The 25,853-nt window shown below is 37.5% G+C and overlaps 3 protein-coding genes across 3 annotated transcripts; 1 reads left to right on the forward strand and 2 right to left on the reverse strand.

Moving 5' to 3' along the window:
• Positions 1–1,810: 1,810 nt before the first annotated feature.
• Positions 1,811–3,232, forward strand: kbtbd13a (kelch repeat and BTB domain containing 13a). Its single transcript, XM_020927472.2, has one exon. The coding sequence runs from the start codon at positions 1,811–1,813 to the stop codon at positions 3,230–3,232; it is 1,422 nt and encodes a 473-aa protein (XP_020783131.2).
• A 1,781-nt stretch (positions 3,233–5,013) lies between these two features.
• ubap1lb (ubiquitin associated protein 1-like b) lies at positions 5,014–14,601 on the reverse strand. The gene is made up of 5 exons (XM_020927473.2): positions 14,485–14,601; positions 13,045–13,614; positions 8,338–8,547; positions 6,037–6,138; positions 5,014–5,148 (listed from the first exon to the last, which is right to left on the reverse strand). Exons 1-5 carry the CDS (start codon positions 14,590–14,592, stop codon positions 5,014–5,016), a joined length of 1,125 nt encoding a protein of 374 aa, XP_020783132.1. The 5' UTR covers positions 14,593–14,601.
• Positions 14,602–18,139: 3,538 nt separating this feature from the next.
• pdcd7 (programmed cell death 7) lies at positions 18,140–25,838 on the reverse strand. The gene is made up of 6 exons (XM_020927497.2): positions 25,422–25,838; positions 23,794–25,028; positions 20,604–20,742; positions 19,980–20,210; positions 19,801–19,888; positions 18,140–18,830 (listed from the first exon to the last, which is right to left on the reverse strand). The coding sequence occupies exons 1-6, from the start codon at positions 25,573–25,575 to the stop codon at positions 18,686–18,688; spliced, it is 1,992 nt and encodes a 663-aa protein (XP_020783156.1). The 5' UTR covers positions 25,576–25,838; the 3' UTR covers positions 18,140–18,685.
• Positions 25,839–25,853: the final 15 nt, after the last annotated feature.

Below are 25,853 nucleotides of genomic sequence, written 5' to 3' on the forward strand. Positions count from 1 at the left end.
CCTACATGCGGGGGGCAGTATTTGCACTTGGTTGAAATTGTGCACAAAGTAATACATAACACAACACAACTCTAAGGTTTAAAATTGTGTTTTTTCATCATTTTGTTCACCTGCCAGAGGTTTGCCCATAGAAATCACCAAACTAAATGTTTAATGTCTAATAGCTCAAAAACAAAAGTTGACACTAAACATGTACTTTTACAATGTATAAATGAATGTAATGCAGAGAACATGCATAGAAAACATAAATACATACATATAATACAAAAAGTAAATATTTCTTTTCTATAATAATAAACAAAAATAAATGGGATGCAGATTTTACTTGTGTTCGAAAAAGTAGTGGGCGGAAGTAAATACTTATTTAACCCCATCCCTTTTTCTACTGTCCCAATGTACTCAGTGTATTTTGTGTCTCTGATTTGAAGTCAATTCTGTCAGCCTTATTGAATTACATGTAATTCTGCAATAAAGATTTGTCTCTAAAACTGTAGCCTAAGCATGCAGGCTATCTTATAAACTGGGTCCAAAATGTAGCCATGTTTGAGTCTCTCACCCATCAGCTATTAAAGGCTCACTATCTGATTTTTCCCATGTTTTGAGCAAAATTTTCTTGCCCCAGGACAGATATATTTTAGGATATAAGAAGCTCTTGAAGTCAAAATAAGTCTGCTGCGTGCTGTGTGCATCTTATTGTCCAGTAATCAGGAAGTGTGCAGTAGCATGCTAGTTATTGTTAGCTTTACCGTTGTGACAAAACTCTGCTCTTGTCTCTGAGAGCTGTGAAAAGCTCTTGTAAACTCATTTCTGTGAATAATTAGGATGTTTTGAATGCATAAGGTGAGGTTTGGACAAATGCAAACCATTAAAAATTTATTCTGTTTAGTTTTTTGTTTTGATTTTTAAGACAGTAAAGTTTTTAATGCGTCTTATAATCCGGTGCGCCTTATGCATGAAAACAGATGAGAGACTTCGACATTATTGATATAGTGCCTTATAATCTGGTGCGCCTTATATTCCGAAAAATACGATACTTGAACATGTGTGAATGAAACAAAACACAACTCCAGGTACAGTATGTTTTTGATGAAGTAACAACATTATAACATGGCATAAAGCTCACAAGAGTCAATTTGGTGTTATATAAGACCTTTAAAGCCTAGAGTGCCTTTAAAATGCTGGACAATTATTTAACACACAATGTCTCAATAACCCATTTTCATTGGCTATTTCTCTGTCTCAGTGACCTAATAGTTACCCTAAAGAAACATAATGTTTTTCCTTTATAGTTTGGAAGATAAAACGTCTAATAGAGCAGGCCATTGAAGTCTATTTTAAAAACAAATGAGCTCTAGAAAGTGGCATGAATAAAATGTGACTGTAGGAAACATCCCATTGTTTCAGTGTGAGTGCCACCCAAGGACAAGTCTTCAGCTGTCCCCCAACTGTCAACCCCGAACAAAGAGCAATATGAATCATCCACACATCCAGTAGAGACGTGCCGTTTATCCATCTCCCCTTTCAGTGGGGATACACAGCTTTCTCCTTTGGCTGCCTGTCATCATAATGTCTGCGTACTATGTATAGAGCGTGTTCTCACTGCAGTGGAAACAAATCTACCATCTGCTCCGGACTAGATGTAATATTGATGTACATGAGGTGAAACTACACATTTGCCTGAGTGTTTTCATTTCAGACTTGGAGGAACTACGTCTTGCTGCCACCTTCACATTGGGATGTAATGAGGATCTGCTGCAATGAAGTGATGGAATCCAGCTGTCCCGTTCTCCAGCCAGGACAACGCAAGCTGATGCGGGTGAACGTTGACAACCACAATTTTGTCGTAAATAAAGATCTCCTCGCTCAGAACTGCGAGTACTTCCGAGCTTTGTTCCAGTCGGGAATGAAGGAATGCCAGGAGGATGAGATCTCCCTGCAGTGCGTGGGGATTTTGGGGTTTCAAGTTATGGTACAAGTTCTGGAAGGAGGTCAACCGATGCTGGACTGCGACCAAATTGTGGAAGCGATTGAATGCACGGCTTTCCTTCAGGTACCCATTCTTACCAAGCATCTAATTCATGTGATCAACTTTGAAAACTGCTTGCTCATGTTTCACACCGCTTCTACGTATGGAGTTTGGGATCTTTTCCACAACGCTGCGCTTTTTATACGGGATATGTACGCTGATTTGAAGGATGATCTTCACACTTTACCCAAAACATTAACTGATTACGTTGAATCGTTAATTCCGGCGAGCTACACCGCGGTTTGCAGTCATTCGCCATCATCTAACGAACTAGAGGATTTCCAAAGGACTGTATGCTATCTGGATGAGGACCTTAAAGAGTGGAAAGTGCTGACTCAGCTACCTTCTAACGCGAGCACCACAATGGCAGGCGTCACTGTTCTCGACAACAAGCTTTACATCATTGGTGGGGTGCACGACGTGAACAAGAAGATCGTGCAAAACGGATTCTGTTACAATCCGTTGAGTAATTCTTGGTCGACGATTTGCAGCCCCAATCAACTGCGTTACAATCTCGCGCTAGTAGGTCATGAAGGATGCCTCTATGCTATCGGAGGTGAGTGCAACCACAAAGAGTTATCGTCCGTGGAAAAGTACACAGTTGCTAACGACTGCTGGAGTTATGTTTCACCCCTCCCCTGTCCATCTACATCGGTAGTTTCAGCAGTCACTTTGAACAGGATTTTTATTTGTCTTTGGAAAGGTAACGGTGCTACAGAGATTTTCAAGTTCTTACCAGAGAAAGATCAATGGATACTTGAAACTACGCTCGTCCGCGAACAAAGCTACGGTCTTTGCATGGTGCCGCATAAGGATAATTTGTATGTGATGCGGAATGGGCCTTGCAATGACTTCTTGCTATGCGTCATGGATTGTTATAATCTTAGTTCGCGCCAGTGGACAGCCGTACCGGGCCACTACGTTAACAGTAAAGGGTCCTTGTTCACCGCGGCGGTAAGGGGAGATTCGGTCTTCACTCTAAGTCGGAAAGTGACCACAGAATACACAATAGAGGATTACAAGTGGAAGAAGAAACGTGAGATGAGTGGGTTTGGCAGGATTGGATCTATATATACTTTTCTCATGAGGCTGCCCAAGGTCAAGCTCTCTCTCACAGAAAGGTCAATGGTGAGCGCACCAAGCCAAAGATCTGGAAACATAGTTGGGCACCGGAGAAACTTTGTGCGATGTGTTGATAACCTTTGAGGTCAGGTAAGAGATAAGAAAAACAAGTTTGTTTTGGGGAATCCATGTTTTTATGCCATGCTTTTAACAGCTTTTAGTTTTGTTTTTGTTTTTTTTTTTTTTTGTTTTTTTGTAGCATTCTATAAATAGTGGAACTGCGAAGCTGCTTTCTATTTTTTATGAAAGAGAACAGTAAAAAACAGAACCCAAACTGCCTTTTGGGTTCATTGTGTAGCAAATTGTGTTAATTATTCCCAAAGACAACTCAAGACAGTTTTTTTTTTATTCTTGCTTCTTCTGCTTTTTCTGTTGGTTTTTTAAAAAAAATTGTGATTTTAGTGCACTTCATTGTGGTTCTGTAAAAATAACAATTCTCAGCGATTTAGCCTTCTGTTGTAAAAAGAGTTAGAAAACAAATATCCCTTTTGAAATTATAACATCTGTTCCTAAAGTAAAAATAAAACACAAATGATTACAGTGTTTCAGCCCTTTCGAAGAAAGATGATATTGCTAGCCTCATTGAATAATTGCAAAAATCGACTTTTGGGCACCCTGTATAAATCATCTGACCGGACACGTCACAGCAACATCACGTGACCACTCTGAGGAAGAGTGCTAGTGAGCAGTCCAAACGGTCAGGTATGAAAACAAACTCTTGGCCTGAAAAAAGAACCTAATAACATAAATTATCGAAAGATCAAATGGACTAACATTGGACTAACATGACTTTTGGGCATTTATCTGTATCTGGGTTTACATAACTGTTCTTCCTAACTATGAATATTTATGTCTACTGTATTGAATAAAATGCAAACATTTACAAAAATAACGAGTGCCTTGTATCTTTTCTATTATAATTTGGTTTATTTTCTAATATTTGATGTCTACTTCATGCATATTACTGTATAATGCTGTTGCTTTTGGTCGTGATGGGAACTGACATAGCTTGTTTTGATTACCAGTCTTTTCCCAGAATAATTTACAAATATAGATTCGGAGTCTGCTAAACTAAACTAAAAAAAAAAACATAAAAAACCAAAGTATAATAGCATGACCAGGAGCATGTAAAAGATGTAAACAGAACAAAACAAAGAATAAAATAGTTTTTATTGAAATTTCTAGAAATAACAAATTTATCCAAATATCCAACTTTAAAGTGCATATGACAGATTAGAGTACATTTTCACTATCTAGATACAGTACTTTTTGTTCTGTACTTGCAGTTTGTACTTCAGTTTTGTCTCTTTGTTGAATGATTCTGGTTGGACACGGGCAGTACATATGACATAGGTAAAGGTACTTCCAGTTCTGTTACCTAGCAACGATAATGTAAATAAAGACTAAAACAGGTTATGATTTGACAATTTTTTAATTTTTATTTTATTAGATCAATGTAAAATCTGTCAGAAACATGCAGTTCTTGCGTGTAATTTGTCCTTGCATTTTGGATAGATTTTTTCTGTGTTGATTGTGACTTCCTGTGTTTTTGTATTTTTCCTCTCAAGTTTTTGCCCACAAACAGATATAGAACTGTGATAAATATTTACCCCAGGCACTATCCCACCAAATCAAGTAATAACTAACAAAACATGAAAACCTGTCATATGCACTTTAACTGTTTTTCTTGATATGAAATTTTAATGTGATCAACAATAACGAGACAAAATTGAAAAAAAAAAAAGTTATGTTACAAAATCTTTCTGTACAAAATTATTTACATCCCATATTGTATTTCCATTGCAAAGGCCACCACCATCATATTTGCATGTGCAGTTCTTTGGGTTGGGATCTTCCAGTCTCTGTCACGCCACACGCATCATGAGCTCCTCCAGGGCTCTTTCACGGTGGTTTTCGTGCACAAGCAGCACTTCTTTGATGGCGTTTTGCTGGAAGCCCATCTCATTGAACTGACTCAGGAGATGAAGGAACTCCTCAGCCTGCACATCAAGATATAATGAATCACTCAGAGCCCTTTTAACAAGTCAGAAGTGTTTACTCGCAGTCATGAGGAGAAGATTAAAGGAAGCCATAAGTAATACTATGGCTTCCAAATAACCTTGATGTGCTTTGAAATATCGGTTTAAGTAAAATATGCCAAAATGTGAGGGATTTGGACAGATCAATGGAATGTTCCAGTCCAGTAATCGAAAGGTTTTTTTTAAGTTATTTGCAAGTCAAACTCAGTGGTAAAATAATCTCCAGCTGACATAAGTACATAATTTTAAAGGATATACACATTTTATGTTGTTAGAATTTAGTAGAGTAAAAATGTATTGAGTATTTGTAAATAATTACAAAATTACAATTCAAATCAGCAAATTGTGGAAATGTGTGATTACAGCACATTTGACAATATTGTAGTTCACTTCTAGTCAAATCTTCATACACTCATGAGCAGAAACCGGGGGCAAAGAGGGTTAAGTGTCTTGCTCAAGGACACAGCAACAGTATTCATCAGTGAGAGCTGGAATTGCACCGTCAGTGGATCTGTTGTTTATGTCAAGAGCAGAATTCGAACCGCCACCCTCTTATTCAATTGAAAGTTAAGATATTTTCTGTAGTTATACTTGCTTGCATGCTCCTCTGATTAATATGCTGTGTTGTGAATTAAAAATAGAATTAATCGTGACTTGCTTGGATTCTAAATATTTATGTCTAGACAGTTTTCCTAAAATTAAAATTACTTAATTTGCTCATTGGCCAATTTGAGAATAATTTTTTTGCCAAATGGAACACAATTTGACAGCAGGCCAGGACATAGCTCTGGGCAATGTTAAAAACAGCCTTGTTTAATTATATTGTCGACCGTGCATTCAATAATTTACCTTAGTCTCACAATTCTGAAACATCTCCAGCGCCTCTTCCACCTGCATTATATCATACCCCAGCTGGCAGAGGTGGTCACAAGCCACTAAGTAGTTCAAGATCTGCAAAGACAAAACAACACTTACTTACAAATCCAATCATGTAACTGACTTTCTTGTTGACCTTAAGAATCCCCCTCGTAATCTCATGCTATTTACCTGAGTGCGCATTCATCAAAACAATCTCTAATTACTAGTAGATGTAGTAGATGTTTACCAGACTGGATAGTGGCCGTCAGAATCCACCCCGTAATAACCTTAGCTCTTCAGCCTGATCCCTCTTATAGAAAGTCTGCAAGCTGCTCGAGCCTCTTTGCAATTAGCTGTCAATATGAATTAAATCCCTTTCAACAATTCGCTCTATTGAGTTATCATCTCGCGCACGGGGGAATGAGCAATGACAGGCAAACAGACAGCAAAAACCTGATTTGAAAGTGCATTACGAGCTAAGCACAAGTTAAGCCATGGCGTTGTTACTCTGTTTTTCTCAGATTAATCAAATATGCCGTGACATCAGTGCGGTGAAATACAATACGTGTGAGAGCGGGGTGACCTGAGCCCCGAGCGCATTGCCAAATGTAAGACACAATATTCAGCTCATTAGGTAATTACGACTTCCCAGCTAATTGGCCCCATTAAAGCCGTTTGCCAGCTGCCACATCATGTCTCAATGAGTGGCAAGAAGTCAAACCAAATGAGTGAATATAGAGGAGTCAATAGGGGAACGTCAGATTGAAGAGAGCGTATTAAGCTTTCAATCATGATAAACGGAAATGGTGTAAAAACAGTCTTGGTTCTGTCAGTAATAAGAATGATGCATGTGTAATTAGTCTGAAATATCAAAGACTGTGATATACTGCCTATCAATTTGTTCAGCATTGTGATGGGTATAAAAATGTCTATATACCGGTAATTGTGTAAAAGGCAATTACTCAAAGGAGGTGGGTTTGGAATGTGTTTCTTAATTCTGATAATAGTCATATGTCTTATATAATGAAGCAATAGTTGGGATAATTGGGAAGAATAATGGTTAGTAGTACTCTCCCTTCATAGCAAGCTGTCTTTCTATTGGTCTTGGCTCTTTATTTATTATAAAGTCTGGGGCCAAAACAATCTGATTGATGGGAGGTTTGTTGCTGGGTATTATTTTTTCCGTATATTCTAGTGTTGTCACAGTACTAAAATTTCAAACTGTAAAGAAAAGCCCAGATACTCTCTACCAATTTGTATACCACAATGATATTTTTTAGACAGTAGAATGTAAGAAAATAATGATGGCTTCTTAGAACGATCGTATGGTGTGTTATCAGACATCACCTCAGTATTGATACTTACTGAGTATCTAGTTTTGATACTAGTTTCAGTATCGATTAGCATCTGGGTTATGATTTTTCACAATGCTATTCAAGCTGAATATATGTCTGCCCAATAATAAAAATATTTTTTGATATAGTGCTTGCCTTATATTGATACTAGAAATAGAAAAAACGCACTTAGCCTTAAAAAAGCAAGAAAAATGACTTAATTCATACTGAGCTAATTTTTTGTTTTTCAAGAATGAGTCAGGCTAAGTAACTACTTAATTAAGTGGTTGGGGTTAAGTGTTGTTAAGTAGTTAGTAAACTATGTATTCATTATGAAATAAGTGTTCGTTCATGTTTATTAAGGCTAATTAAGGTGTAGTTATTACAAAGTGCTGTCTCTGAAGTTATACATTTAAAGATACATTGTGTAACTTTTCTGGTGGAGGGTCCATCAGATGTTATTGCTTTGTCTGGAATGATTCCCAGTATGGCATTAAACCTGTCTACCTTCATAGAGACCATAGAGATAGAGGTATTTTTGAGATATAAAACCACCTGTAATGAAATAAATGTAAGGTAGAGCTGTTTATTACCATACTGTGGAATATTACAGGCAGAGCAATGATGTATCCATAGAAACAAGCAGGTGATTGACCGTAGGGCTCCAAACAAAAAAATGATTAAGGCTACGCAGTTCACCTTTAAATATCCTGACAAGCTAAATACTAATTGAATGTTACAATGTAATTTTTGCCAGTATTACCCTATTTTCTAAACAAACTTGTTCTGGTCCACCTTGTGTTAAACCATTATTACCACTTAAACCCCAATTATTTACAGCCACAGTGCAGGATTACATATGCCCTGAGTCTCCTTAGAGGGATTAAACAGAGCGCGAGTGGCTGAATGTCTGGTAGCCCTTAAAAGCCTGCTGTGGTATCATATGTTGCACGCTGACCTTCTCGGGGGCTTGACGTCCAGTCTTCTGCAGGGCGATGATGGCGGTTCTCAGAGGGTAACCCCGAGCCGTGATTGCCCCCAGCAGCTCTCTCTCCTCCGGGCTCAGGGCAGAAAGGAGCTCCACGGACGAATCACAGGAGGTGGAGGGGAGACCCAGGGGGCGAGGGGCCACGCTGGGATCTGTGCAGGAATGTGGACTGATTGACTCCTGCAAGGGGAGAGGGAGAGTGAGTGGACATGTGCAGAGGTTAAAGAGTGGCACAAGCTATAAGGGAGATAAGAAACTAAATTGAGGAATGGGTCTTATGCTTAAAATGTAATAAGTTAATGGGGTGACAGTAATTGTAGGGAACCAATTGGGCTGGCTCTCCATTGCTTGTGACTTATTTGAATTCTTACACAGGACTTCTTGTGTTCCATAATGATGGGCATATACTTAAACAAACAACTGAAATTTTGAATGACTGGAAATATTTTATGGAATGAAATTGAAAATATAGCACATTAGATATAATAATAGGTACCAAACCTTTTCCTTGGTATCAAAATTTACTATGAAATTTTAGTATGACAATGCTATGCTCTGACCTTTGTAATGCTTGCTCAGTCTCTAATAAAACTGTCAGCACTTGCTACTGCTCTGTAGAAGGCAAGTGCAGAAAATCTACTTTTTTGCACTCAAGTGTCATTTTAGAGATTACTGTCATGATTTGACAGGACCAAACATATTCAAATATAATTAGTTAATCAGTTGTATTTTGTCGTTAATTAATATTTTACAAACATGTTTTAGAAAGAGATTTTTGGTAAACAAATATATAATAAAAAAATTGCCTACCCTCCACATATCTGATTGTAGCTATATAGACTGGGCCAAAATAAATTAGCATTAGCAGGTCAAGTGTGCAGTTTGGACATAAAACAAAATGTGTTATTGCACTGACTTTATATAGGAAATAAACATTAGGAAATAAACAGGATCGGCCTCTTTCCCATCTCCTGACAGTCTTTCAAAACAAAATTGAATGAAAATAGATTCTTCTTAAAATGTCAGTGCCCCCTTGCGAGCCAAATTAGACCTCCTGGAGGACCAAGTTTGGCCCATAATAATAATACTTTGGGTACCTGAGCTAGAGGCATAGATGTGGGTAGGATGTGTATATGTGTCACCTGACTGCACTCTTCAGCTCAAAGGGCCGGGAGCACTGCTGAAAGACAGTACTTTCACCCGCTAATCCACTGAACCTTTTATAACCTGGCTGCATCCAGACACCAGATTTCACGCACACTATTTTTAGACTGCTTATCCCACTAACCATTTGGACTCTTTCAACTCTTGCTTTCTGGTAATGCACCCGATTTGGATGCAAAAATGTCTATCTAAATGTATGCACCTTAATAGTGTTCATTTTGATTGGAAATTTAATTAAGTTAATTAATTAATTAATTAAAGTTAATTAAAAAAATGTTTTTTGTTTTGTTTTTGTTTTTTTTTTGTTATTTTGGCAATTATTCTTTTTAGTTTTAGTCAAAGAAAAGGTCATGTTAACTGTGTTGACTGAATCCATAATTAGCCAAAAAGAAAATAAATGTTTTCTAACTCTGACAGTTCAGTTATATAACTTCACTGGACTTGTTCAGTGGATGTTAAATTTGTTTATGGTCTGTTTTGGGGCTCTGGGACTGAAAAGTGGAATTGCTATCTAGTCTTGAGAAAATATTTTATTTGACAAAATCAGCACTAAATTGAAGTTGAAAACCAAGGTGAAGGCTTACATGTTTTATGTAGACTAAATAATATATGCCAACCTAAAAAAAAATGAAAAGGTGCTAATTCCACATGTACTCTGCTGGCAGTGGGGCCGTTTAATAGTAATGTGATCGGTGGCTTTTGCAGGCTTATGTGTGGAAATTTATAGTCTGTCTGAGGAGAAGCTAATGCCCCGGGGTTTAGCTTGTATTCATAGGCTGCTCCTGGGGAACAGAATGGGGATTATATATAGGCTTCCTGGCAATACTATCAATTCAGATTAGGCCACAATTGTAGGTCCTATTTATGCACAAGATTAATCATAGTTAAACTGGCTTTCATGTACTTATTGTTGTTTACGTTAAAAGTTGTATTGGCAGTATAATTTTATAATTTTAGTCCCCCCATCTGCGTAAAATCAACTCTAGTCCATCATGTCCATACAAAATTCCCCGATCATTTTCCCAAGACTTTCTGAAAAATTCAAATAATACGAGTTTAAAGGTTCTATATTACACAAAATAGACTCTTTTGAGCTTTGAGCCATTTCATTCATACATGTTTAATACTCCACATCTCAAAATCTCAGTTCAAAATCTTTGTGATGTCATGAAGTCATAGTGTTCAAGTTAACAAAACCTATGATTCTAGTGAAGGTTCAAAAACAGGATGTAGCATATTCCTAGATTACCACATGACATCACAAGGTGGGAGAGAGTGTTTTCGTTTCTGAGAACTAACTAACCTAAAATGCAGGATCACCTTAATTTTGTTTTGATGATTTTGCAGTTCAGCATGTAGCAGGAACGATTAAATTACAAGTCTTGGTCATTCATTACCTAACTGATTCCACCACCAACAAGCTTTCTAACTTTAAATCTTTATGGGAAAAATGAGTATGGGTGATCACTGTTGAACTCCATATAGGCCAAGTATTCCTAGAGGCTTTGTCAGTTCTTCAAAGTGTCCATTAGAGGGCAACAAACTGCTCAATTAACCCTCCTCTGGGATGGCAATAGCTCAATAGAAAGTAAGCCTGTGCAGAGAGGAATTACGACAGGGCCAAGGCCATATACTAAATGAAAACATGCAACGCAGCACAATCAGAGGAAGAGCAATCTATTCATATTATGGGCTACTAAGAGGGTATAAAAGCAACACGGCCTCTCAAATGTGACGCGTCAATATATCAGTCGTACAGGTATTCTCTGTCATTAATTTTAAGACAAATATACACAGGCGAGTGAATACAGATGTTTCAGTGAAGTCAGCAAGTCTAGGGATATTGAGGGATATTGTGCATGACATGTTCTGTAATCACTCCAGACTGCAACTAGAAACTACACTATGTCACACTACATTACAATACAGGTATATGATTTATAATTTGTGTGTTCTTAACTTTTTATTTCTATTTATGCAGGTGTAGGGGTGGTACAATGTCTCTACAGAAATTAAAGTCCTTATAACTGATTTGTTTCCATGTATTTGAGCATTTTTTGTAAATATATTGTATAAATATAATTGTGTAATGTATGTATCTAATTATGTGTTGTGTTATGTGTTATGTGTTGGCATGGAGTCGTTGTTAGCTTTACCATTATGGCAAACTTCAGCATTGGTTTGTGAGAGTGAGAATTAACTTTGGACCATTGTAAACTGTTTAAAATGATCTAGTTCTGTTTTTCATGCTTTTAAGACAGTGAAAATAAAGTACAGCGTGCCTCATATGAACATTTTAGGAACTTAACTTAAATTTAAAGCTGTTGACAGAATATTTGAGTGGTCATCATATCTGACTTAATTAATGCGATAACGTAGTGTGTAAAAAACAAAAAATGTCATTTTACTTTTTATCTGAGGTGCTTGAAAATGAAATTTAACGTAATTGTATTGTGGGCTGAGCTGATTAGGCAGTGTTCCTGCTTTGTCCACCTTTTGCTCCAAACATCTGGTCAGCCTGGTGTACCACTATAAATCTTTTTTATTGTTAAATTGAAGGTAAAATGCAATTACTTTGTAACTATACAGCAAAGAGGGTTGTGTTGCTCTAGCATATTGCCACATGAATCATACAATGGTGCAAGATATTAGATTGCTATATTAAAGGCCCTGAGTCCGATTTTTTTTTTTTTGTTTCCATTTACTCAAACACAGAGATATTTTATAAGCAGCTCTTGAGGTCAAAATATGTTAGCTGTGTACTGCATCATCTTATTATGATGTGTTTTATTGTCCTATAATCAGAAGTTATCCATCATCTTTAATTAATCTATAACTCAACACAGTGAATAATTTGGATGCTTGAAATGCATAAGGTAAGTGAGGAATAACCGTGGACCACTTCAAATGTTCATAGTAACCATTATATTATATTATTATCATTATACTTTAGTCATTTAGTCAATTAACTGGTTGATGTAGCTGAAGAATTTTTTATTAGATCACTAATTATTTTATTGGAATTATAAGGATTTATTTTTAAAAACTGCAGCAGTAAGGAGAAGGGCTTGGTAAATTAGTTTGAGAATTGGGAGTGAATTATGTGAGTTTAATCTGCCGTTTTGCAGATAAAATACGCAGTTTACTAGCAGTTTTCTGAAGAAAGATTTGTAGATAGGACAGTGCTACTTTGGCGAAATTAAATCTCAAAAATTAAATCTTTCAGCCAAATATACACAGGACATGGTTAAGTAATAATTGTTGTGTTAAATGTTCTTCTATGTAGTCAATTTAACATTTTTAAAGGTGCATAGTGAAATTTTGCTTATTGCTTTGCCTGAAATGTTTCACAGTATGGTATTAAACTTTTCTATCTTCATGGAGACCAAACCAGATCAAGTTAACCCCGCTCACAGTCTGAATGTATGCTTTTCTAGGTATTTTTGAGCTATAAAACCTGTAGTTTAGTACATGTTAGGTAGAGATGTTTATTGTCATATTGTGGAACATTACCTTTCCTATCTTCTGGCTGCAGAGCTTGTCTACTGTGTCACTCCTGTTGAGGCCCTTGGGTGTGGACTGCTCATTGACCGCGTTCTGCTTGGTCATCTCCAGCACAGAGAGTGAGCATTGGCGGAGGTTCTTACGGCGCTGGTGTGGTAGGCTGCTCAAGCAGGTGGGTGGATGGAGGAGGTCTGGGACGAAGGCTTTCTGTGCTTTCTTCTGGCTACGCTCACTCGACCCCACAGGCCTATCAACATTCAAGTCTTTTTTTTCCGGCAACGGTACATTGACAATTTCCACATTCTCGGATTCGTCTTCCGAGTCAGAGATGGTGAACTTGGTGCGTAGGACAGAGGGGTTGAGGGAGTAGGAGCGCTGGCGAGGGTTGGGTTCCCAGAAGTCGGAGCTGTGGCGGCTGGCGAGGCGACTCTGCTGGGGGCTGCGGAACATCATCCAGTACGGAGGACAGGTGGGCTGCAGAGAGGATGAGGAAGAGGAGGAGGGAACGGAGGGGCAATGGAGCTTCATGAAGCCATTCTGGAGGCCCGTGAGCACCCATTTCTCCAGGCTGAAGTCATACTGAGAGGGGAGCGGGGGAGTGAAAAAAAAAATAGATTACGAATTTTACTTAGACAGTGTAAAATTGGGGTGAAGACATTAAGCAAGTCAGGAATCGATCTCATGCAGTTTTAAGTCCATTACAAACACTCTCTCATAAAATAATCATACTATTTTGATATAATGAAAACGTATCTTTCATCTTTCATGTGTATTGATTCATTCTAATAGATAACCTGCAGTGAGATTTCAGTTAATCATGCCATCCATGCTTCTTATTTGCAAGTTGGACAGATGTTTGAAACTTTGCTTCTCTAAACTATTACACAATTTCAGTTAATTATACACTATAATTATCCATCACAAAGTTCCATGAATTATATGTATGTCAAAGATGTTTTATGATGTCTATTTCCTTAAAGGGGCCATATTATACTATAATGTTGTTTCCTTATCACAAACATACCTCAAGTTTTGTTTTGTTTCATTTACACCCTGCATATTTAGACTGAGTTCTTCTCCCAAATAGAAAACACTCTATTCCACTTTGTGATGTCATGTGATAATACAGGTATTGCTCCAGGGTGTTTTTAAACTCCAGACATCTTCACTAGAATCATTTGGATAATATCAGCTCTGGAATTGCCACTCTCTACTAAATAAAAGGTAAAAGATAGCTGTTAACATGAAAACTACCATTTCATGACATCACAAGGTTGAACAGAGCATTTTGAAGGTGTAAATATACAAATAAAGGATTACTCAAACACAACTCCAGATATGTTTTGGAGGAATAAATGTGTGTAATATAGATGTTTGATGGGCAGACATTCTATTCTACTCTCTTATTCTAAACTAAAGCTATACTGACCTGTTAGATATAATGCTTACCTCTGTTTCTCGTAGAATTGTAAGGTAATCTGGGACAGGAACTTGCACATCTTCAACAAGTTCTTCTTGAGAGGAATATTCTGGCATCTTCAGTGGAACTCCTTCCATACTGTTCTGCTCACTGAAAAAAAAAAAAATACAGAAATAGATATATGTCAACAATAAACAAGTAGCTTAAAGGTGTAACTTTTCTGGTGGAGGATCCGTCATATGCTTTTCTCCATGGAGATGTTACTGCTTTGACTGGAATTTTTCACAGTATGGTATCAAACCTTTCTAACTACATGGAGACTAAACCAGACCCAGTTACATTTCAGATTTGTGGAGAGGCAACCCTGCTCACAGTCAGAATTCCTGTTCCTCTAGGTATTTTTGAGCTAGAAAATCATGTGTAATTTAATAAATATAAGGTAGAGCTGTTTAATGTCAAATGAAACATACCAGGCAGGACAATGACATATCCATAGAAACAAGCAGGTGACGGACCCCCAACCAAAATGTTACATAGTGTAGCTTTAAACAGTTCACCTGCCTTACATTAGCTGGATAAAAATTCTAGACAGCTGGAGGGACATCTGATCAACCTGCATTTTAATCTTGTAGCAGTATGCATGACATACCAACAGTCACAGGAACCCACCAACAAAGTCAAATGAGGACACGGGTTACTCTGTGGTAAAGCCGCAATTAGATTTCATCATGATTGAACTAAGTGGACAGTAGCTGCAAATAGGCTTTCCTTTTCTTGAACTCTCACTATGCACACTGTTGGTTAAGTACGTTACACCATTAGGCACGTATCATGAATGGATTCAGGTTACAACTAGTGTAAAGATTACATACTTCAGAATAGTAGTCCTGGATACTTAACTAGTCTATACATTTAGGTATTCCTGACCAAGATCCTGGGGAGAGAATGGATAAATGCAGAAAGCATAGAAACAAATCAAACACAAGGGCAATAAAATGTACCTAAAGCTTAACTTACTGCCCAAAAAGTAATAGTTTAAATCTGTGCTGGAGTGTAGGGGAATTTTGTGGTATCATTTGTCAGAATGTTAATGTTTTATCCTAGTTTATAGTCACTACCTTGAGATTTACTGCCTTTATAAAGTGGTGTAATTGTTTAGAAACACAGGTACGATTGTTGTCAGTTTAATGGAATTCAAGCTATACGTATAATGGTGAATTTGTGGGCTCAACATAAATAATAATAATACATTAGTCTTATATAGTGCTTTTCCATACGCTCACACCACATTAATACTATAGGCAGTGGTGGAATGCAATGAAGTAAAAGTAGAAAAGTATTGTACTTAAAGTAGAAAAGTACTATACTTTAGTATATATTTTAGACCTGTTTATTTTTAACACAGTTTGAGCAGTCTGAGCAAAACAAAAATATACAAATAAAAACAGTTAGGAAAAACATAAATTCAAAACAAATACATTTGAAGCTTTGTAAGATATGCACAAGATGCTTTTACACTTAAAGTACATTTTTAAACAGGTACTTAAAATAATACTTTTGCTTAGTAGATTTTTTCATGTGATACTTTAACTATTACTAAGTATTTCTGTGCTCCGATATCAGTCCTTTCACTTAAGTAACAATACTGAGTATTTCTTTCACCACTGATAGGCGATGTGGTCTCTTGGACAGAGCAACACTTTTTGCCACTGGCGCCCCACTGTGGCACCTTGTATTCCCAGCGGTCTCCCATCCCAGGTCCAACTGGGCCCAGCCCTGCATAGCTTCTAAGATCTGATGTAAACAGGCTTTGACAAGGAGGATATTAACTTTGATCATCTTACTTCTATCAAAGCAATGAATGCGCCATCGACTTATATTGCCTCCACCCCATATGAAATAATCAAAGTGTAGAATGTTTATTATAATGTTATGTTTAATAACAAAATTGTAATAACAAAATTGAACGCAATAACTATATAACATCTGGCTGCATTTAACAAGTGACAATGCTCCCGTGTGGCCGTGAGTGAACCATAAGGCAGACAGACTGGTGATGAGGTAAATGGCCTTCTGTTAAGTCTGCTGGATCCTGGCTGTCCTGAGAGGGCTAAAGGGATATCTGCTCCAGTAACACCCAAACCAGATGGTCCCTGCTGCCTCACAAGTACGGTGCACAGGTGTCCAATAAGGTCACTCTATTGTGCCATTAGACAGTGATGTGGCCCGGAGAAGAAACGGCAGGTACAAGCAGGCTAAAGCGGGGTAAAGAGGAGGGATGAAGGAGCTGAATAAAAAGAAGGCGACATACTTTGCGATGTGATGTTGTCATTTTACAAAATGTATTTTTTATTATTATATGCAAAAAAGAAAATGCTAAAACTTGGAGGACAGCAATTAAAGGTCCTATAAAAACAACTGAGTCTTGTGAGCTTTTAACCATGTTATAATTTTGTTATCTTCTCAAAAACATGCCTGGAGTTGTGTTTTGTTTCATTCCCACTTGTTTGAGCAAACCTTTATTATTAGTCTGTTTATATTCCCAGTGCACAAAATACTGTGTTCTACCTTGTGATGAGTTAAAAAAAATACTGGAGTACTTCCTGTATTACCACATGTCGTCATAAGGTGTTTTTTCAGTTTGAGAGAAGAACACAGCCTATGTTGTTGTACAGGCTTTGTGTGTTAAGAGTGTGAATGAAACAAAAGAAAACTCCAGATATGTTTTTGATGAGGAAACAACATAACATAAATCAGAAAATAGCGTAATATGGGACTTTTAATTATAAGTCAAAGAATAACTTCCAAAATGTTAGATTAGGACTCGGTGGCACAATGTATTACAAAAATATAGCTTCATTACATCTCATCAATGTCAACATGAAATGATACTATTGCAAAATGGTTGTTTAATTCTATATATAAGTTGGTTTAATTTTGTGCAAAGCCTGGGAAAAGCAGCAAATTTGTATTTAAATTAGGTAATTTTGAATTTTGTTAAGGGTGTTTTATAAGCCCATGAAAAGGCTGTATGCAAGAAACAATAATAAAATTCATTAATTCACTGTAAGAGGTGGTCAGTGGCTATGTTAACATGCATACCAAAAATCTGACTTGCGCGTATGTTAGAGCAAAAACACAGTAAAAAAGCAAACACATTTTTTTGATGTGCATGTAAACACAATGGCAATTCGAATTATTAAAGCATTATTAAATATGAAAGTAAGAACATCTTACCTTTTAGAGGCAAAGACTTCACACCCTGTATCCTGGACTGTGTTGACAGTTTATGGCTGACAGACACTTCTGACGTCTTCACTTCATGTAGTCTGCTGCCAAAATAAGAGAGCTCCTTAAGAATAGCCTCCTGAACCACTTATCTGCTGATTTACAGTAGCCTAACCCACCTCCACTACTTCTGTGAATGCACACACTTTCCATGAAGAAAAGAAGTCCAAATTTAGCCATGGGGTTTTTTATATCTAAGACCTCAGGTGAGAGGTGAAGAGATCATTAGCTATTATTGTACTGGAAAGGTATAAAAAGAATTACTTAACCTTTCTATTCAAATATTTTTCATATGTTTTAAACTGTGAAGTTACAGTGTAAATAAGTGTTTCCTGTATGGTTTCTGTCTCATACTTTTGAGTATTTCAAAATAATATTTTAATAAACATACAACAATAAAATAGTAGCATTTTATTGTGAGTTAATTAATTCAGCAAAAACATTACACATATTACAATACCATAAGCATTTGATTACTATGACATACTGGTCTAGTGTTTACTGAATGCTGACCTGCAATATATGCAGTCAAATAATTGCTTAGAAAACAAAATGTCATTCAGACAGATACATTTAATAACACATGCATAGCTAGATACTAGCTAATATAGAGTCTATTCAATACATTGAATGTTGACATTTGCTTTTGAGCATTCTGTTGATAGTGAGAAAACATAGGCCTAAAACATTGTGAACCATCACATATAAAAATATAAATGTGTACTATTGCATATATTAGCTATACACGCACAGCTTACAACTTGAGAAAATATCCTTTATGTTACTGAAAAGTGTTGTCCATACAAATATATAGTATTACAGGAATGTAAACACATATTTATTGATGGTGTGTAAACAAAAGATGTAAAATAATTTAATTTAATAATACTGCTAAAAGCAGAATATCACGTGTAATTATTTCCCTGTAACAAGTCACAGTTTTCATACATCTTCACATTCTGTATCAGAAGTCTGTAGTACAGATGCCCAGGTCTGGTCTGAAGGAGGATCTGGTAAAACCCAGCCCGGAGGAACAGCAGAACCCTCAGGATGATCTGCAGGAACCAGGAAGGCATCCCACTCTCTCCTGGGAGAAAAACACACATTTGTTAATGTTAAGAACACAGTAATAATCATCATGCTGTTGCAACAGTCCCAGTGAGTCATTTTTTAGATATACAGCAGAGGGCAGCAGAGTATTCATTTAGAAAACTGTTGAACATTGCTTCTTTGTTGAAACTAAATTAAGTTTACAAAGCAACTATTTTAATTTTTAATTTTAATTTTAATATACAATCTTTGTCTCAAAGTAGAACAATAATTAGATACCGTATTTATGTGCATTTCAAAGTGATATATATTGTCTCCAATCAAAATAGTATGTGTGTCCACGTGTGTGAAGTAACTATAACGACATTTTATTTACTAAGTTTTCTCATTGTGAAGACCTCTTGTTATTACAATTATCAGTGATAATTATAAAGATCAACAAATTTACATTAGATTTTTATATCCATACAGTGAAGAGGGGGCAGTTTCCTTCCATGTGGTATTGGCTTCTAACACATAATATACTGACTGTATTTAGATGTTACCACGTTGCTTTTAATTATATTGCTATATTAGCCAAAACAATGCCAATGCTATATTAGCCAAGACTCAGATTTGCTTTCTTGAGTCTTCCCTCCCTCCCCACAACACACTCCCCCTTCAGAGCGCTATCATATTATAATCAGCATGGATCCCACTAATGAAACTACTGCACATCGTATCAGGTCTGTCAAGTTTTGTGTGTAGTTTTAGTTTTGTATCATGCTTGTGGATGATATGAGCTCATTACTGCTAACTGAAAGGAGACTTCGAATAGGGCCTGGGAAAGATCCCTAAATTACTGAAACATACATCTAAAACATCTAAAACCTCTTCAGGCATATTTTTGGCATGGGAACATAATATAATATAATGATGAAAACCTAAAAAAAAATATTTTGGCATAATACCCGCTCTTTAAAAATGTCAGTTGTAATAATAAACAATACTAAGCACACATGCTATACCTTATTTGTACTAAAGCTGGTAGTGATTCCTCAGCCTGGGTGTAATATTGTCTGAAGGGCTGCATGAACGGATCAGGAGGTGTATCATCTAGAAAAAAAAATTAATAAATCTTACCATCTGGACAAGCAAATTCAATGGGAAACATTTTGGTGATGATTTGGGCAGAGAGAAGCCTTACCCCCAAACAGTATGATGTCGACCTTGCGTTTGATCTGCATCTGTTTGTCCCTCTCCCTCTTTCGTTTCACCTCCAGCTCTCTCTTCCTCTCCTCCTCCTGCTCTCCTTCCAACATCACCATCAGGGCCCGCTCCTCCGCTCCGTACACAGCTGTCCTTTTCTTAGCCACATTCCTCAATTCCTCCAAGATTGTGTTGAAATTATCATCTGACTGTTGTTCAGTAAAAATACCTGTAAAAAATGAATGAAATTATACTTATTATGCTTATATAGTTTTAAACTTATAACAGGTAGGTCATCATTATATATTTTGATCTTAAAAGGTGCATTATGTCCCCTGGAGAAGTTATTTATTTGTCCTGCCCTGTCCAGAAATGACCCCGTACACATAGTCCTAACACATATTGAGCAAGAAAAACAATTATAACAGAATAAATCCATAAATCCATATTCCAAACTGTGGAACATTCTAGGCAAACATGGAAACAACCAAATGCCAAATGAATGCAGGACAATACAGGAAACATGAATAAATCAATCAAAATACAACTTTGAGTAGGTTAATGATGGGGTCCATGTTGCAGAATATGCCTTCTTTAATGTAACCAAAAGCACAACTGTTACCTTTTCTGGCTGCAGCGTCTTTTCTCAGTTTTCTCAGTTTTTCCAAAGATTTGAGAATGTCCTGCATTCTCTTCACATCTGCCTGCTTCTTTCGGACCTCGCAAAGTACAGCATCTGCAGCCAGCTTTAGCTCCTCTTCCTGAAAACACAAGTGAGTTTAGCTTTGAGCTACTGTAGGGACTAGACACTCAATAACAATTCCTATACCACAATGATAATTTAAAAAAAATATAAAATCACTCAAAAAACACCTTTAGACAACAGAATGGTATTTCCAACAATAAATCATAGTACTTTTATATTACTGTGTGGCTTTATATCTGTGTAATCAAGTCATCTAGACAGGTTCCATAGTTGTCCATGGGAGTACAGTAGACTAAACAAGGTGGTCTTGTACTTTGTCATTTTAAAGCTATTCAGCAAAGATTGATTTCTGTCCTGTGTTTTGTATTGATATCTGCTCAAATCGATTAGTATCTGATTTTCTTTTACCTATCTGGAAGACCATCGAAATGTTTCAAAAACCTTGTCCAGATTACTTTAAAATCTGTCACAGACCACTCCCTGACAAATGAGGGACTACCCCAACTCACTTTACATATAACTACTATTACAACCTAAATGGTTTAATGATATGGTAAGAAAAAAATCTACCATGTCTTTCTTAAAATAAGGAGTGTGATGGAACACCTCCTTGCCTTAATAACTCCTTTGCTGGCAGCTATGGGAAAGATTTCACGATGTATGGTCCTTTGCAAATCATAACTCAAAGCAGGAGGCTAGACGAAAACTACCATCCCATCAAACTTTCAATTTATTTTTCAGTAAGCACAAAGTTACAGAACACCAAGTGCAATTTGGGACACTTGAGGTACCAACTAGTAGTACTGGAATTATAGATTGTATAGCTAACCCACTAGCTGCCGAGTTCCACATAGGAAGTGAGCATGTAGGCACTTCTGGCTCCATCGACTCTCGCTTAAATTGACTTTACATTAAAAAATTGTCACCTCTCCCGGTGTAACTGCTGCAGTGAGCCTTGTCATTTTGGTAAAATGTTCATATTAACCCACTCTACATGATTCTGGTGTTTTTATTTAGTTTTTTTGTCTGTAAATACATTTCAATTCCTAATATGGAACTCGCCCCATAACTGCTGACTTCATAAGCTGTATTTTACTGGAGCTGAACGCCATGGGTGACATTACACTCCTTTAGTCCACTTCTTCATACAGTCCCTGACAAAAGTCCTGTCACTTATCCATTTTGTAGAAACAAAAGCTTATAACCTGACTTTAAATTAATCGATTGGTTTTAGAAATGTCTCATATGAAAGCTAAAACCCTCCCAAATTATGCTCAATATACTAAAATAAATTTGCTTCACTGAAGAAAGATTGATCATTTAATGAACACAGAAAAGTCAGATTTTGGCAAGACAAAAGTTTTGTCGTCTACAGAAAATTGAACAAATAATTTACTTTAAATAAAAAATATGTTGCATAACGTCAGTGAATTAAGTAGTGGTGCTGTGAGATCCATATTTAATATCTTGAAGGACTGCATCCATGCGGTTTGACAATGATTCATAAAATTTGTTGATGAAGTCATCAAGAATAGCAAAGAAAGCAGTCTTACATGCCTCCCAGAGTTCATCAAGATTTTTTGGTTTTGCCTTCCATGCTTCCCCTTTCATTCTACCCCAGACATGCTCAATGATGTTCATGTCTGGTGACTGGGCTGGTCAGTCCTGGAGCACCTTGATCTTCTTCGCCTTGAGAAACTTTGATGTAGAGATAGAAGTATGCGATGGAGCACCATCCTGCTGCAAAATTTGACCCCTTTTATGGTTGGGAATGTAAGAGGCAGCTAATACTTCTTGATATTTTAGGCTATTGATATTGCCTTCCACCCTGCATATGTCTCGCACAGCCCCATACTGGATGTAACCCCAGACCATGATTTTTCCGCCACCAAACTTAACAGTTTTCTGGGTGAATCTTGGATCCATGCGGGCTCCAGTAGGTCTCCTGCAATATTTGCGGCAGCTGTGATGTAATGATGTAATTCAACCGAGGATTCATCTGAGAAATCCACCTTCTGCCACTTTTCCAGTGTCCATCCTTTTAGCAGGCTGTGGGCCTTGGCAAATGCCACACGTTTTTTTAATTGCCTTTTGTTTAGTGCTGGTTTCTGTGCACTGATTCGACCATGGAGGCCATTTCCAGACAGAATTCTACAAACTGTTGTGGCTGACACAGGGACTTGAGGTGACCAGGCCTGGTGGAGTCTGCTGCAGTGGAAAAGGGGCTGGCCTTGGATTTTCGAATCAACAGACGGTCCCCCCAAGCAGTTGTCTTGCGGGGTCTGCTGGACCTGGGCTTGTCAAAAACATCTCCAGTCATTTCAGATCTTTTTCTTATTCTTTGTACTTGACGCTGAGACACATTGAAGGTGTCAGCCACTTCAGCAGTGGATCTGGTCTTCAGCCTCTTGATAATTAACGCTTTGGTCTCAGGGTGGATATTAGGCATGTTGTCAGAGGTCAAGTTGCAGTTGATGTGAAAGTCTGGTGTGCTGGGGTTCTTTTTATACACACCCACTAATTGATTGATCAGTAACTGATCACAGGTGAGGCTGTAATCTAGGATTGGGTGCATCATATGACAAGGCGACAAAACTTTTGTCTTGCCAAAATCTGACCTTTCTGTGTTCATTAAATGATCAATCTTTCTTCAGTGAAGCAAATTTATTTTAGTATATTGAGCATAATTCAGGAGGGTTTTAGCTTTCATATGAGACATTTCTAAAACCAATCGATTAATTTAAAGTCAGGTTATAAGCTTTTGTTTCTACAAAATGGATAAGAGACAAGACTTTTGTCAGGGACTGTACAGTCTATGGTTGCAACATATCATATAATAAGATTTTAAGATAATAAATACTTCATTTAAAAGTATTCTGACACTACTGAGTGATTACCAGCACTGACCCAGCAGCTTAGTGTTGTTCAACTATTCTTGTTTACGTTTTAAAGAGTGGATGTTATACTATGGAGTATTAATTGTTTTGGATATATCACCTATAGTACCTTTCATTGTTTCGAAATTGATATATTTCAAACTACTGCACATTGTATCAGGTTTGTGAAGTTGTATAATTGTTTATATTACTGTCCTGTGTATACTTACTTTCTTTTTCTCCTCCTCCTCTTGTATTTTCTTCATTCTCCATTTTTCTATATCAGCATCTTTTTCCGCTATTTGGGCTTCCCTCTCTTGCTTTTCCATTTGCAACCGTTGTTTAGTTCTCTTTCTGCGGGTTCGCCTCTTGTCAATTGTGGACAACTTTGTTTTCACTCTTTGCAAATTTTCATCATCTTTTAAAAACTGGAGTTGGCTCTGGATTTCTTGTTTCATTTTAATTGCTTTTACATAAGATTCTGTCCATTCGCTCTGACTGTTCACGTTTAGTTTCAGATTTTCACATAACTCTGACAGCTGTGACACAAGCTGAGCAGTGGAGTACAATGTTTTTTTCATCTGGCTAACAGTAATTTGACCTGGCATAGGACTTTCACACATTTTGGAGAGATTTTTTATTCTTCCCTTGGTTTGTAAGAACTGACTGATCCACTTCTGGTCCTCTCTTCGCTGAATTGTTGCTTCGTCTTTAGGCTGTGTTGGTGCCACAAACTTTTCTTTGTCACGAATAAATGTACTCCCACTCTCAGAAAACGTTTGATGATGCTGATTTTGGCGTGGTGGTTGAGCGGGTGATCTAGACCGGTAGTTTGATTGGGTGAAAGGAGGAGGACCAGGACTTGGACCAGGAAGTTGACCAGGAGGAGGATAAGAAAAAGAACCCAGATGAGGACCAGGATGAGAAGAAGGACCAGCAAGAGGACCAGGAGGACCAGAACGAGGATCAGGAAGTGAACCAGGAGGACCAGGAAGAGGTGCTGGAGGACCAGGAAGTGGACTGGAATAAGAACCAGAAGAACCAGGAGGAGGTCCTGGAGGCCCAGGAAGTGGACCAGAAAGAGAACCAGGAGGACCAGGAGGACCAAAATGAGGACCAGGAAGATGGCCAGGAAGGGAAACAAAAGGGCCAGAAAGTGGACCCAGAGGACCAGAATGAGAACCAGAAAGAGAACCAGGTGGACCAGAATGAGGACTGGGAAGAGAACCTGGAGGACCAGGAAGAGAACCAGAGGGACCAGGAAGAGGGCCAGGATGAGAACCAGGAGAGGGGACAGGATGGACGCCTGGTGGTGGTGGATATCCCATCTGTGGAGGTGGAAGCGCTGGGTTGAAGCGATGGGGAAAAGGCATAGGAGGGGCACCATAGTTCCCAGATCCCGGAAATGCTGGTGGACGAAAAGACATCTGTGAGGTGTTCCAAGTAGAAGCGTGATGATTACCCCCTAGTGAACACACAGGGAAGGAGAGAATTTTATATATTTTATGTGAACTGGCAAAGTACATTAATCACACCTGTCTCCATGAATCATTTTCATTGCTAACAAAACAGCATTTTATTTTTTAAAAATCTAATGAATACATTCTTGCATTAGTAGTATAATAAATATATAAAATAATGTTACGTAGCAGTGCAATACTACAAAAAAATCTTTAAAAAAAAAACACCACTAGAGGCTAAAATAAAGATCCTTCTCAAAGGACAGAAAGATTTACACAGAATATAATTCATGTGAAATCTCTAAAACTGCTTTATTCAGCAAATTTGAATGTTTTAGTATTACATTGGACATATCATTTTACACTGCTAATAAAAAAGTTAAAAAGCACATGCTTACCCGCTACGGATGCACTAGCCGCATTAGCATTAGCGGTCATGTTTTGTGGGGGTACCGGTGGTCTGCTGGCGTTGTACGAGCCCTGTGCATAATTATTATTGAACCCCGGAGGTGGGGGAGCATCCGAAGCAGGGTAAGGGTAATTATTATCCATTTTACTTTACATTAAACAAATACAAAGTAGTAAATAACGCTAAAACGTATGCCTCTATGCTGTGCACTGAATGGCTGCCATGTTTACATTCTGCGCTTCCTTCTTCTAGTACGCATGCGTACAAGGAGGGACGGTGCCAAACAGCGCAAACGGCTAAGCTACTGAAGGTAGAAGCATGTTACAGTTAACATTTGTGTTGTAAGATAATTTACACCAAATCCGGATGACTTAAACGCTTTCTATTCGTGTGTTCAATAGATTCGGAGTTGGTTTAGCTG

The sequence above is a fragment of the Boleophthalmus pectinirostris genome, unplaced genomic scaffold, assembly GCF_026225935.1.
Source record: "Boleophthalmus pectinirostris isolate CB_2022bp ecotype Guang Dong unplaced genomic scaffold, ASM2622593v1 HiC_scaffold_19, whole genome shotgun sequence".
In the NCBI taxonomy this organism is placed as follows: Eukaryota; Metazoa; Chordata; class Actinopteri; order Gobiiformes; family Gobiidae; genus Boleophthalmus; species Boleophthalmus pectinirostris.